The sequence below is a fragment of the Sinohyriopsis cumingii genome, chromosome 19 (assembly GCF_028554795.1).
Source record: "Sinohyriopsis cumingii isolate HCF-2022 chromosome 19, ASM2855479v2, whole genome shotgun sequence".
NCBI classification, from domain to species: domain Eukaryota; kingdom Metazoa; phylum Mollusca; class Bivalvia; order Unionida; family Unionidae; genus Sinohyriopsis; species Sinohyriopsis cumingii.
The window spans coordinates 48,503,772-48,518,713 of record NC_142979.1 but is presented as its reverse complement, the minus strand read 5'-3'; the positions used below and the strand labels follow the sequence as shown (position 1 = coordinate 48,518,713).

Genomic DNA, 14,942 nt, shown 5'->3' with positions numbered 1-14,942 from the left:
ATTCTTATTATTGCTACTCCTTCTAAGTGAAAAGTCATATCTACCTGGGATTTTTACTAAAGGAGTAGTTCTGATATGGTGCCTATCTAAAATCAATTATGCCTGCGACAATGAACATACTGAAAATCCTGTCACTAATTGTTTAGAATGGAAGGTCATATTGACATGGAATTTGTACCAGTAGTCATCTGATGGTGTCTAGTTTGTCCTAAAATGGTTCCAGTTTTATATTCAATGTGGCTGCAACGTTGGCTAACTTTAAAATCTTGCTGCTTAAGAATATCAGAGTTGGTTTCAACATGCTGCAGTTATAAAGAAGAAATGGTCTTATCTTTAATTCCTAGAAATTCTTTTTGGACAGTAAAGACTAAAGTGAGGGCATACTTAGTTTACAAACACAAATTTAGACTTTTTCAAGATTTGCTTATTAAGCTTCTTTTTCAGAATTGTGTTGCAGTAGAATGGACAAGTTTGATATTGCCAGAAAAAGTTATGGCACAGATGAAGATGTTGTGTTTGTCTATAAGGATGAAAAGTCATGAAACAAGAAACTGCATAAATGTTAATAACAAATCAAACATTTTGGGGATAATTTTTTATAATTGTTCTAATTTATTTAAGAAACACTTTCAAATGATGCGGCAGAGGTGTGTGCATGCAATCACTTTAAATCTTTAATTTATTGGAAGGATTCCTTTTTATATGCATGCTGTAAGATAGAACATATCATGCTATGACTACCATCACCTTCCTAAATTTTTTCCTCACATTAACTCAAGTTATCCACCATTGACAGTATCAAACTTTGCAATCAGCTTGGACTTTGGACAAGTAAGGAGCTTTCTAGTTTTAAGATGAAAAGGCCAAAAGTCATGGCTAATGTGACTGAAGGAAAAATAGTTTCTGCATAATAATTTTAGTTTTCTACATCACAAACCTGGTCTAAATTTTGTAGATTGCTTGCTTTTGGAGTAAGGTACAAACGTGCTTAATTTGGGATAAAATGGTCAAAGGTATTTGTCACTGTGACTGAAAAATGAAAAATGGTTTCTACACAAAAATTTCAGTTCTGAGCCACACATTAAGAAAGAGTCCAATTGATTTTGGGGTCAAAAGGTCAGTGGTCATGGTCATTTTGACTGCATATTTTAACCAAGGTTTGTATGGAGCTTGCACTCAAGGTAAGAAAGGTGTCTATTGATTTGGGGGTGAGAAGGTCAAAGGATGAGGCTAGTGTGACTCAAAGATAAATGGATTTTGCACAATAATTTTTGTTTTAGAGTAAATTCCTTGACCAAACTTTGTGGATGACTTGTACTAACAGTAAGAAAAGAAACCTATAGATTTGGGAGTCCTATGGTCAAAGATTCAAGGTCATAGTGAGTCTGATAAGAACATAATGTTTCTTCAGAGCATGTTTAGTTCAACATTGCATACCTTTACCACAGGCCAGGTCAGTAAGACCCATTGGTGAGTCATCTCCAGAGGCAGCCATACCTACTAGTGTCTACAAGTTTATAATGTACCATTTATGGTACTCTTGTTCAAATTTGAAAAGTGGAATCATCTTTTAGATTTAATACTGATATGGGACTTCACCTTAATTTGTGTAGTAGTGAGTTTCATGGATGTTATTGTTACTGCAAATGATAAGTTTTAATAGCCAATGTAAAATGACTGCCATAAATACTGATAGCTGCGTCAGAGGCATATCTGTAAATATAAGTACAAATTTAAATACCCAATGTAAAATGACTGCCATAAATACTGATATATGTGTCAGGTATATATGTACATTTAAGTACAAATTTCAGTACCCATTGTAGAATGACTGCCATAAATACTGATATCTGTGGCAGTCATATCTGTAAATTTAAGCACAAATTTAAATGCTCAGTGTAAAATGACTGCCATAAATAGTGACATCTCTGTCAGAGGCATATCTGTAACTTTCAGAACAGACAAAAATAGTAATATTTTGTTACACCATGGGAAATGATGTCTGAAAAACTAATTCATTTAGAGTATCATGAGTAGACTTAACAATATAATGAGCAATTTCATCAATTTTTCATAGTAATTACTCCATTAAATGCTGCAGTACAGTGAACATAGAAGATGTAATGAGCATTTTCATCATTTTTACATAGTAATTACTCCATTAAGTGCTGCAGTACAGTGAACATAGAAAATATAATGAACATTTGCCTCATTTTTACATAGTAAGTACTCCATTAAGTGCTGCAGTACACTGAACATAGAAAATGTAATGAGCATTTTCATAACTTTTCATAGTAATTGCTCCATTAAGTGCTGCAGTACACTGAACATAGAAAATATAATGAGCATTTTCATAATTTTTCATAGTAATTGCTCTATTAAGTGCCGCAGTACAGTGAAGTTAGAAAATGTAATGAGCATTTTCATCATTTTTACATAGTAATTGCACCATTAAGTGCTGCTGCACAGTGAAATTATAAAATATAATGAGCATTTTTACATAGTAATTGCTCCAGTAATTCCAGAGTGCTGCTGTACAGTGAACATGTAATGAGCATTTTCATTATTTTTACATAGTATATGCTCCATTAATTCCAGAGTGCTGCCTTATAGTGAACTTAGAAATTGTAATAAACATTTTCATCATTTTTACATAGTAAATTACTGCAGTAATTTCAGAATGCTGCCTTAAATCATGTTATAACTGTACCTATTTACCTTATGTAACTTGACTTATTGACAGCTGTCAGCCATTGACTGCATATTAGTAGTCTTGATTGATGGCTAACTGAAGGTATCAAGTGCTGAATCACTTTGTCTTTCAGTGCATTTTCCCCCATGTTCACATTACAAAATACTCCTATATAAAGGGGAAATGAGATTATGAATTTTTTTAATAAGGCTCTTCAAACATATAACACACACAAAAAACTGTTAACAGGGAGATTCACCCAAACAAGAGGGTGCTCACCAGTTATTATGTACTTTTGAGAGAGTGACGTATATAAGATGAAGTTGTTTGCATTTAAAACATGCACAGTGGAGAGAATGGTGGCATACCTGTATGCTATATTAATGTAATGTGGATGATATTTCTTTGGATATTGTACTTTTGGAAATTGTACATGATTTAAAAACACTGCTAAATAAAATGAATGCTCCCTTGTGCTAAAAAAATGAGCCTGAATTAGTCTAAAGTACACTATCCATAGCAGCTATTAATATAGGGAAAATGAATTTTGCCAAACTAGACAATACCAGCTTCTGAAAGTGCTATGAATGAATTACCAAATATATAAAATGTAAATAAAGTTATCAGCTCTTTTTTATACCATTTACCTCTGAAGTTCAGGAAATGAAAATGACCAAGTAGAGCTAGCACTTTTTTGAAAGGTGCACATCTGAAGTAAGGCCAAGCTGTATACTCTATAACCCGTATTACACCCATCAATCATATACCAAAATAAAGGGAATTAAAGGTTCTTTGAATTATACCTAAGATATACAAGGTCTTTTTTAAATAGCCGGTATAACTAGTGAGGAAAGCCAGGAAAATTCTTTTTCTTTAAAATCCTAACCCTATGCAAAATGCAAAACTGTAGAGTGCCACCTTAAAGCAAATATAAAAATGTATGCAATTATTTTTTTAATTTTCGTATAATTATGTATGATGTTCTGAATAAAATGGTACATTCATATTGATGTTAAGCATGAAAATTAGCAAATTATGCTCATTTTGCTCTTGCTTACATACTTTGCCATGAGGCATGTTTGTGTGAGTAATGACCTTAAGTATGGGGAAATTAGAAGTCTTAGAATATAGGAATAGAGTCAACTTAAATTAAAAACTGTTGCATTAAGTAAAAGAAATATATAGCGAAAACGTTTTTCATTTATTTGCAATGAAATAAAAAAATAAATGATGAGAAAGTGAATTCGCTTCTTCCATATTAAACAATAGGCAAATATTTTTACCCTTTGATCTTTATGAACCTGATGTGTTCCATCCCTTTTCAAACTGTAAAATTCATTGTTGATATCTCAGAAATAATTCTGGCTAGTTTCATGTTCCTGTCATTCAGCATAACATTGGTTGCTATGTTTACAAAATGTAATGTGCATTCTTAAAATAGCTCACTTTTTATCATTGGGGGGGGGGCTGGACTTGTTAGAGACTCTGAAACTCATAAATACTGTTCTGTGGGGGAAATGCAGGAGAATTATTCAAAAGGACTGTTTTAATGCTTGCGACTTAAATGTTTCAGCCATAAAATCATAATTAAATCATACAGTAATAATACCTATATTCTCTTTATGGGGGTGCTCACCAGTTATTATGTACTTTTGACAGAGTGATGTATATAAGGTAAAGTTGTTTGCATTTAAAACATGCACAATGGAGAGAAAGGTGGCATACCTCTATGCTATATTAATGTAATGTGGATGATATTTCTTTGGATATTGTACTTTTGGAAATTGTACAAGATTTAAACACACTGCTAACTAAAATGAATGCTCCCTTGTGCTAAAAAATGAGCCTGAATTAGTCTAAAGTACACTATCCATAGCAGCTATTAATATAGGGAAAATGAATTTTGCCAGACTAGACAATACCAGTGTCTGAAAGTGCAATGAATGAATTACCAAACATATAAAATGTAAAAAAAGTTATCTGCTCTTTTTTATACAATTTACCTCTAAGATCAGGAAGTGAAAATGACCAAGTAGAGCTAGCACTTTTTTGAAAGGTGCACATCTGGAATAAGGCCAAGCTGTATACTCTATAACCCATATTACACCCATCAATCTTATACCAAAATAAAGGGAATTAAAGGTTCTTTGAATTATACCTAAGATATACAAGGTCTTTTTTAAATAGCCAGTATAGCCAGTGAGGAAAGCCGGGGACATTCTTTTTCTTTAAAATCCTAACCCTATGCAAAATACGAAACTGTAGAGCGCCACCCAAGCTGTTACCGGGGAGGATTCACTCAAACATGCTGTTGCCAGATAGGATTGACTCCATCAAGCTGTTACCAGGAGGGATTGACCCAAAAAAGCTGTTACCGGGGGGTGGGGATTCACACAAACAAGCTGTTACGGGGGGTGAGGGGATTCACCCAAACAAGCTGTTACCAGGGAGGATTCACTCAAACAAGCTGTTACCAGGGAGGATTAACCCCAAAAAAGCTGTTACTGGGGGTTGGGGGGATTCACACATTTATCATCAATTGATTGTTATTTCAGGAAGAACATGAAAGTAATGTTTATTATGTTGATGTTTTTAATCTTTGGTTTTCACAAGTTCTTTGTGAGTGGTCATGCCAGATGTGTAGGATAGTAGTAGTCTTCTCTTTTGTTTTAGTTCACCTGGCTGAACGATTTGTTGTTATACCCTTTGTGGATCTGTTCACGATTGCAGTTTGCAACTTTTTCTCAAATACTACTCAAGATACAGAATTTGACCAAATTTAAAAGAAAGCATCCTGGCATGAAGCTCTTAGAAACTTTGTTCCACTTAATGCCAATCTGCCATCAAATGTGGTCACTGTTACTAAAAATAGAAAAAAACCTTTAAATAACTCCTCAAGAACCACTCAACAAAATTTGCCCAGATTTGACAAGCAGTTATGGGTCTTGTTATTAAATATAGAAGCATGTTTAAATGACTTCTCAAAAACTGCTCAAGATACAAACTTTGAAAGAAAGTATCTGCATGAAGCTTTTAGAAAATTGGTTCCACTGATGCCAATCTGTGATCAAGTATGGCCACTGTTACTATAAATAGAAATAAATGTTAAATAACTCCTCAAGAACCACTCAACAAAATTTGGCCAGATTTGACAAGCAGTTATGGGTCTTGTTATTAAATATAGAAACATGTTTAAATGACTTCTCAAAAACTGCTCAACACAATTTTAACAAATTTGAGGGAAAACACCCTGGCATGAAGGTCTTTCAGATATTTTAAAAAATTATTCTAATGTACCATCAGACATGGCCACCATTACTAAAAATAATAAAACCTTTAAATCACTTCCTCAAAAAACCTGATCAACAGAATTTGACCACATTTTTTCAGAAAGCATCCTGGCATAAAGATCTTTCAAATTTGTTTGAATAATACTGACCACCACCAGATATCACCATTGTTACAATACAAGAAACATTTAGACAACTTCTCATAATCAACTCGAAAAAATTTGACACCTGGTATGAAGAGCTTTTATACTTTTTCAGATAATGCTCATCAGTCATCAGATATGGACATCATTATTAAATATTTTAAAATGACTTCTAAAGTGCTCAACAGAATTTGACCAACTTTGACTGAAGCATCCTGGTCCTTTGATTCAGTTGCCAATTCACCATAAAATGCGGATGTCATAACTAAAAGTAGACAAACCATTTTATTGACCAAAGAATCTATTGTCAACAGTAAATTGCATCTTCAAACTAAACCATTGAGCAAAATCCACACAGTTGCCCTGAGCATCCCCAGCTCACATTGGACAGCCGTATCTTTGCTGGGCTTCGTCCGTTTCCACTGAAGAAACTTGACTCAAGGGTGACCTTTGTATGGTCATTTTGTGCCTATTCAGTTTCTGCTGAATCCACTAACTGACAGAATTGATCAAAATTCATCAATAGCATCTAACACAGCATAGTATGACATAATTCCTGTGAGATGTTTTTATATTGGATAGCATCATATTTTACTGATTTTGCAACGATTCATTATATTGCACTGTGATGAAATCATTGACTTTTTTCCGATGTCGTGACCTATTGTTTTGTGATGGCAAACAGCAGAACATTTTCCCTTTTCTGAATCAAGTTGCATTTTAATGTTTAGCACTAAGCCATATAATAAGTCAGTTATTGATTTTCTTGAAGTGACTTAAAGTGAGGTTGAAGTTTTGAGTCAGCAAACCCATCTTGATGCCTCTTTGCACCAGTCAGTTCGAAGCTTGCTGATTCATGACACTGAATAGTCACATTAACAAACATCTATAACTGTGTATTGTGATATGTTGGCAGGATGATTCATTTTGGTGGGTGGGAGAAACGATTTTAAAACTTGTTAGCGCTTTCATTTTAAAATGATACAAATTGATCAATGATGTTGAAGAGACATCTGTAGCCTATGTGTAAGGCCATGCAGATTGAATTAATTGATCTTTAAATCAGTCTTGGAAAAAGTGAGAAAAATCTTTTCTTTAACAATTACAGTATGGTTATTTCTGTTAGATAATTTTGCTGGCGCAGATCATAGACTTTTATCCATCAAAATGTAAAGAATACTTACTGTAGGGAGTGACCCAGCTTATCACACTAATTATTAATGGGAGAGCGGTAGCCAGTCCACACTTAGATGTGCCCCTGTTCTGTTATTGCGTCTTTATTCCTGTATTAGATGGAACTAATACTGTGTTCAAAGTAATATTGCAACATTCCAAAACAGTTATATTTATATATTTAGTGTGGATGGATATATATCATCTATTTTCATATAAATATTTCACGTTTTACAATCTAAATGAATATATGGCATGATGGAACTTCCCCGTAATAAAATATCGCTTGTACCTTGTATATATTAACTTAACATTTATACCCACCCCCCACAATAACTTGTGCACAATAGAGTAAAAAAATATAAATTGCACTTCAACAAGCAAGGGCATGAGTTGCTGAGGGACCTCAACAAAATTAAGAAAGGGATGCTATCCCAGCAAGACATCAAGAAAACCCAGTAGGGGGACTAACAGGGCTGTTTAATGGCTGAGTAGTCATTCTATAATCGCATTAGGAATAATTGTCAGTCAAGAACTGTTACTAATAAGTTGTTCTGTTTTTGTTTTTTGGGGTATTAGTTATATTTATTTTCAAGATAACCAACCAGTGAATGATCATTAGTAACATTACTTCCAGAGGTTTCAAGAAGCATTATGTGTACATGAAACAATTTTGTAGTACATCACTGCTTTTTGTTGTTGATTCAAAACAAAACAAGATTCCATTTTTTTTTTCATAACTTCGGACATTTATTTTGTGAAACAAGCATCAGTGTTGAAACTTGATTTATTTTTGTATTGTTCTGTTAGTAAAATATTAATTCTGTGATGTTATTGCAAGTAAAAGTGAAACTTAAGATCTTTAAAGAAATTTTGAATGCCAATTAATTGATATGAGTTGACACAGGTAGGATTTGCATGCCTTTTAACTTTATTTATCTTTAGTCCACATTCATTATTTAATTTGATACAAAAGACATAATTAGCATGATAATACTTCTAATTCCTATGAACTTTACACATGGTACACTATGCATGAAATGTATGCATAGTTCTAATTCCTATGAACTTTACACATGGTACACTATGCATGAAATGTATGCATAGCTCTAATTCCTATGAACTTTACACATGGTACAGTATGCATGAGATGTATGCATAGCTCTAATTCCTATGAACTTTACACATGGTACATTATGCATGAGATGTATGCATAGCTCTAATTCCTATGAACTTTACACATGGTACACAATGCATGAAATGTATGCATAGCTATAATTCCTATGAACTTTACACATGGTACACTATGCATGAGATGTATGATAGCTCTAATTCCTATGAACTTTACACATGGTACACTATGCATGAGATGTATGATAGCTCTAATTCCTATGAACTTTACACATGGTACACTATGCATGAGATATATGTTTTAACTGTAGCTATGCATTCATATCAACTTTACATATGACATACTTTGCATTAGATACCTGCAAAGTTATCATGCCTGTGATAGACCCAGGATTTCAAGTTAGTAGGTTTGATAGAATTTTTTTATGACCAGTAGATTGTTTTGGCATAAAACATTTTAAGATACTGAAAAGAAAACAAATGCATTTTTTGCCATTGTATGTATTCTGTTCATACTATAATAACACATGTAAGTTTTAACATGATTCAGATTCTGATGGAAAATGTTGTGCAGCATCTTACTCTGTCAATTGATGGATCTAGAGGCCAGATTTTCAAATATATCTCACACATTTAGCGGTCCATGTTGACACCGTTGCACAAATCATTGTCCAGTTTCTTTAGTTGGACTAGACTTACTTGTATGTCTTTTTTCTAAAGGAATAGAAGCCTGACACAAGCAAGTGGACATGTTTTCAAGTTCTCTTGAGATACATTTCAGTTGTTTGAAATGCAGCTGTAGCCAAAGAATACCAAAGTCAGTTGAAGTAGGAGTGAGTTTCTTTAACGCAGTGAAGAAAAAGATACTATTGTTGATGAAAATGATTGGATAGCTTAGTTTCATAAAAAAATCTTGCTGCTTCTTCATCTGACTTTAGCATTCCTCAGCTTCCATCACTTCATCCTTACTATTTACTATTGATAAATATAAAAAAATTCACATTTGTTTAAAACATAGTACATTATGTAATTATGTATTTATCTTTGTATGTAATCTCTATGTTTGTATGTATGTAAGCATGTAAACTATGAATATGTGAAAGCATGAAAAGAAGAAATCAGTGTTTTGTTCAGCTTTAATTACATGACATGCATATTTTAGTATTTTGCTCAAGTATTATCATAAATGTTTTAATTGTTTTGAATAAATCACTATTTCTCTGATACAAAATGGTTTTTGATCTTTTTTCATTATTGATTGGAGAGATATTTTTTGTTCATCAATATAGACACTTGCTGCATGCATACTGTTTCTTTGTCAGGCAGTTATGCATCTCGGTTTTCAGACCTTATGATCTGGCCTTAAGAATTTATGATCTGGCCTTGTATCCATCATGTGTCAAGTTCATTACATGTCTTGGTTTTCAGACCACCTGCCCACAAGTCCTTATGCTCTGACCTTGTATCCATCATGTGTCCAGTTCATTACATGTCTCGGTTTTCAGACCACCTGGCCATAGGTCCTTATGATCTGGCCTTGTATCCATCATGTGTCCTGTTTTGTCTGAGTGTAAAAGATTGACAATCTGGAGTCCATTTTTCTGAATAGATTTTGATTGGACCTGGAATATAGGTTTATATTTTTAAAAAATTGTCTTTGACATATTGTCATCCACACATATTAAAGGGTTGATCCTGAATATGATTGTTTGAGCTTGTTAACACTTTAGAGACCTGATTTATCCATGTTTGTGTGATTGTTAGTTATTGGGTTTTTAACATAGCTTTAACAATTTTTCAGTCATAATGCTACAATGTCTGCAGTGTGACAGTTTATATGATGTCTAGCACTGGGGCATCATGCCACAGACATGTAGCATCATGTCCCACTCAGTCACATTATTCTGATACCAGGCCGACCAGTTCTAACACTAACCTCTTAATGCTGAGTACCAAGCAAGGCAGCTGCTAGTACCATTTTAAAAAGTCTTTGGTATGACTTGGCCATGGTTCGAGCCAGCAAGCTCCCGCATCTGAGGCATTTACTCTGACCATGTTGGCCACACAGAACAGTCCCCAGTTTATAGTGATGTCCTGCATTGGGGCATCATGATGTCTGTCTATACATCCTTTTGTCTGTCTGCACATCCTTTTGTCTGTCCATACATCTTGTTTTTTTCTGTACATCCTTTTGTCTGTCAATACATCCTTTTGTCTGTCCATACATCCTTTTGTCAGACTGCACATCCTTTTGTCTGTCAAAACATTTATTTGTCTGCACATCCTTTTGTCTGTCCATACATTTTTTTGTCTGTATATCCTTTTTTCTGTCTGTACATCCTTTTGTCTGTCAATACATCCTTTTGTCTGTCAATACATCTGTTTGTCTGTCTATACATCCTTTTGTCTGTCCATGCATCCTTTTGTCTGTCCATGTATCCTTTTGTCTGTCAATACATCCTTTTGTCTGTCCATGCATCCTTTTGTCTGTTTGCACATCCTTTTGTCTGCCCATACATCCTTTTTTTTATCCATACATCCTTTTGTCTGTCCAGACATCTTTATTTCTGTACATCCATCCATTTGTCTGTTCACACATCCTTTTGTCTGTCCATACATCCTTTTGTTTGCACATCCTTTTGTATGTCTGCACATCCTTTTGTCTGTCTACACATCTTTATTTCTGTACATCCATCCTTGTCTGTTCACACATCCTTTTGTCGGTCCATGCATCTTTATTTCTGTTCATCAATCCTTTTGTCTGTTCACACATCCTTTTGTCTGTCCACACATCTTTTTTTCTGACATTCATCCTTTTGTCTGTCCACAAATCCTTTTGTCTATCCATACATCCTATTTACCACGTTTCCAGCAGGTGAGGAAATAGATGATATCGCATGTGGTACAGTGCCTTCTTGGTTTTAAGGTTTCTCAGAGGATGGTGCTCCAAGCACTGTTGAAATTGGGATAATTAGTGAATCTTGGGCATAAATTAATTTCTAATCCTTGAGCAGTTTTCCCTTCAAGGCCACACTCTTAGAGATAGTCAGACACCTTTGTTAATTTCACATATTTGGTAAGTTTTCTTACTTCTTTATAAAGCAGAATTGATTGGGATGGTAGTAGCAAACGCTTCACTTCTGGGCATCCTGTAACTGATTCTTCCAGTCTTCTCATCTTGTTCAAAGTCTCATTTCTTCTGACAATTGTATGTGCGGAAGAGCTGGACAAGAGTACTGATGCACTCTTACTGGCGCACTCTTGATTAGACTGATTGGGCTCTCATTGGTTTTGGGATCTTGTAGACTGGATTCCCACAGAGGGTCGCCTTCACTTCTGGTAGAATATAAACTAAGGTAAGATAATGGCTGTTTGAATGTGGAAGCAAACCCTCCTGTCTGCTGGTGTGTCCTAGTCCCCCCCACCCAGTCCCTAACTGGTTTTGTTACTATTGTAACTCATCAGAGGGAAAAAATACAGGTTGATCCATTTATCCAAATGATCCAAGGATCTTCCCTTTCATTGTTTATTGTTTGACAAAATCTGGGACAAAAGTCAGTTTGCATATTGCAAGAGGAAAACTTACTATCTTCTTTGTCTCCATCTGAATTACTTAGATTTTAAATTGTTCATAAGAAACCATGAATTGCTTGTATCTCCTTAGATATAAGAGAAGGAGAATGTATCTTTCAGGAAGAAACTACTTTTACCACCCATAAGAAGTTAATGTATACATATCAGCAGACAGACTGCACTCCCATGAATAAAAAAGGGAGGAGCAATAGTGTCATTCTTGACAAAGACAGTCTTCTAAAAAGAAGGCAGCATTTGTCATTAAGGGATATACAGTTGCTGGGATTGGGTGTGCTCCCCCAACTGTAGGAAGGAGGGGAAGTATAAACACCATTTACCCCTAATGTTGTTAGAACTGAACCCTATGATTGATGGTATGAGGGATTCAGTTGGACTAACATTTTCTAGGGTTCGACTTTTCAGTACCACCAGAAGTGGTGGTACATTCAAGACAACTTTCTAATAGGAGTTCTTCTGCATGCCCCCGGATGCCTCTCGTATTTGTATATCGACATGTCAGATTTGGGGTGTGTGTGCTTATTTAGAGTTAGAAAGGATATTTCTCCAAGGCCATTGATTACAGAAAGAGTGTTTCCTACACATAAACAATTTAGAAGTGAAAACCATGTTATTTGCCCTAAAGAATGTATAGATAATGTGAATTAGCATTGTTCCAAGGCCTCCTCAGACAGCACAACATCAGTAGCATACCCTCAGATGACAAAGAGGTACTAATGCTCCTTTTCTCTCCTGAGTTCTGGAATCTTCTATGACATGCATAGTCAGAAAGGGGTAAACTCCGAGTTCATCATCCATCCAGAACAGACAAAGAGGTCTTAACAATGGTTTCAGTATCACACTTTTGCATAGCCTCTGTTCAGTTTATGGAATAAACCTCTAGTGGACATGTTTGCAATGACACTCGACAACAAGCTTCCAAGTTATCTTTCCCCAGTCCCAAACTAAAGAGCTTGGCAGTGGATGCAGCCTGCAGTGGGATTGACTGTTCAAATATACATATTCCATCATCCCACTCACTTGTACATTGTTTTGCTTTCTAAAACTGTTCACAATGTGCACATGGATTTGCATTCGAACACTTTGGTAATAATTCTGACCTAGATACAGGATATGGTACGTATTTAATACTTGCATGTAACTGAATTACTTCACCATAAGTATTTCCAGTCTTTTTTTTAAATCAATAAAAAACAATCTCTAAGGTCAAAAGTTGTGACTCACTGTTTCCTTAAGAACTGATCCTGTACAAAATATGATTTAATAGTAGCTTCTACTATTGCATTGCTTTCCTTTTCATGGACTCAAATCCAAGTGGAATATCCTCATTTAGTTTGTATAGAAAGGATAATATTGAATAAGAACATGATCCCAGTCTGATCCATTAGTCACAGCCAACATACAAAATCACCATCCTCTTATTTGCTTGAACAACACATGCATTTCAAGCGTAATAATTTTGTAGCTCATTGAAATTTCCCTCATTTTCTTTTTCTTTTAATGTCTTATTGGCATTGCACCTACCTTTTTGTATCAGTTGAGCATTTGACTCCTCAATTCTTGCATTAGTTGAGCATTATCTGTTCTTGCTGTTAACATTTTGTTTCCTTTTGGGGGGATGCCTTGCTTAGCAATTGTTGCTTCATTAAATTGTATCCCCTTGTTTGTTTTGATGTTAGGTTAGTAATTTTTACTCCTGTTGTTTGGTTGATGTTTTATGTCTTAATGTTAGTAATACACAAATGTGGGTACATGAAAGCCCTGTGGAACACTCATCCCACCTGTTTATGATGCACATGGTGCACATGTATGAATGGTTGCCCTCTTTGTTTAATTTGATTGGACTTTGTGGAAAGTCACCATACTTACAGGGGGATGAAGAAGGGCATCCACCTTGACTTAAGTGGATGACCTCTCTATTCATAGGAAAGGGTCTGGATCCCTTCCTGTGCTATGGAAAAGTAGTGTGGCAAGAACGTTTTAGGAGATCCTAGTTTCGGGGATCACCTGATGGCAAAGAATTCCTGAATTGCTCAAGAAATATATGTACAGATAAGGAGTATTTAACCTGGGGGTTCGTGTCATAGGAGTTTAATTACCACTGTGGGGTATTGTTGGGGATGGTAGAGTCCATAAGGCTTTTGTCCTATAACACCAAAAAGATAAATGAGGCTGTGCAAATTATGTGTGAGCATGGTTTCCTCCATTGTAAACAGATGTGACAGAATCCGCTTTAACATAAATGATTCTCAGCAACAGAACAGCTCTGTTTCCCACATTGTCACACTCAATGACATTAGAGTATACAAACATCAAATTTTGTTCTTTGCTTATTTGGATGGGGTTGCATAAGTACTCACAGAAATCAATAATTTTTTGTGAAATTTTTTTGGACTGAGGTGCTATGTTCATGTTTCCACCAAGGCTAGCACAGAAACTAAAAGAAATTCTTATAGACAGCATTCTGGCAGCCGAAAAAAAATCATCCATTTTAAGATGACAAGAAATGGCACAGTAACCGATCTGTAAACCTCGACCTGTTTTCTCAAGAGCTTTGACAAACCAATAGCTGAAAATCATATCAAAGAGATGTTGAGCATTAAAACAATACCCTGGGAGAGTTATCATGACATTGGTGTTCAGCAGAAGAGTAGTTGTGGTGGTGTATTAGATTTGTAAACGAAAGTATGATTTGTGTCCAAGTGTTTTTGTACTTGTTTATTTAATATTTCTCCGATTAAAGTGGTTTGATCTCCAACCACATTCTGGACTTGAGTGGGATAAATTATTCCTACCAAAGCTACTTCAAAGTGAGCTTCATGATTTGATTGTATGGACAGAGGTAATTTGGCTATGAAACAACAATTTGTTATTGTATGGACAGATGTAATTTGGCTATGAAACAACAATTTGTTATTGTAT

General features: G+C 35.0%; 1 protein-coding gene across 3 annotated transcripts in view; it reads left to right on the top strand.

Annotated features, from left to right (window-relative positions):
* The window catches only part of LOC149775659 (protein GUCD1-like), a 60,532-nt gene that overhangs the window by 20,681 nt on the left and 24,909 nt on the right, over window positions 1-14,942 (top strand). For 2 of the 3 annotated variants that reach the window (XM_089944185.1, XM_089944186.1), the window contains exon 9: window positions 445-9,660. The exons of the other annotated variant lie outside the window; for it this stretch is intronic. In XM_089944185.1, the coding sequence (XP_089800311.1) occupies window positions 445-542 (98 nt within the window). In that variant the 3' untranslated portion in view covers window positions 543-9,660. Of the gene's footprint in view, window positions 1-444; window positions 9,661-14,942 lie in introns of those variants that run through there. 3 annotated transcript variants of the gene reach the window in all.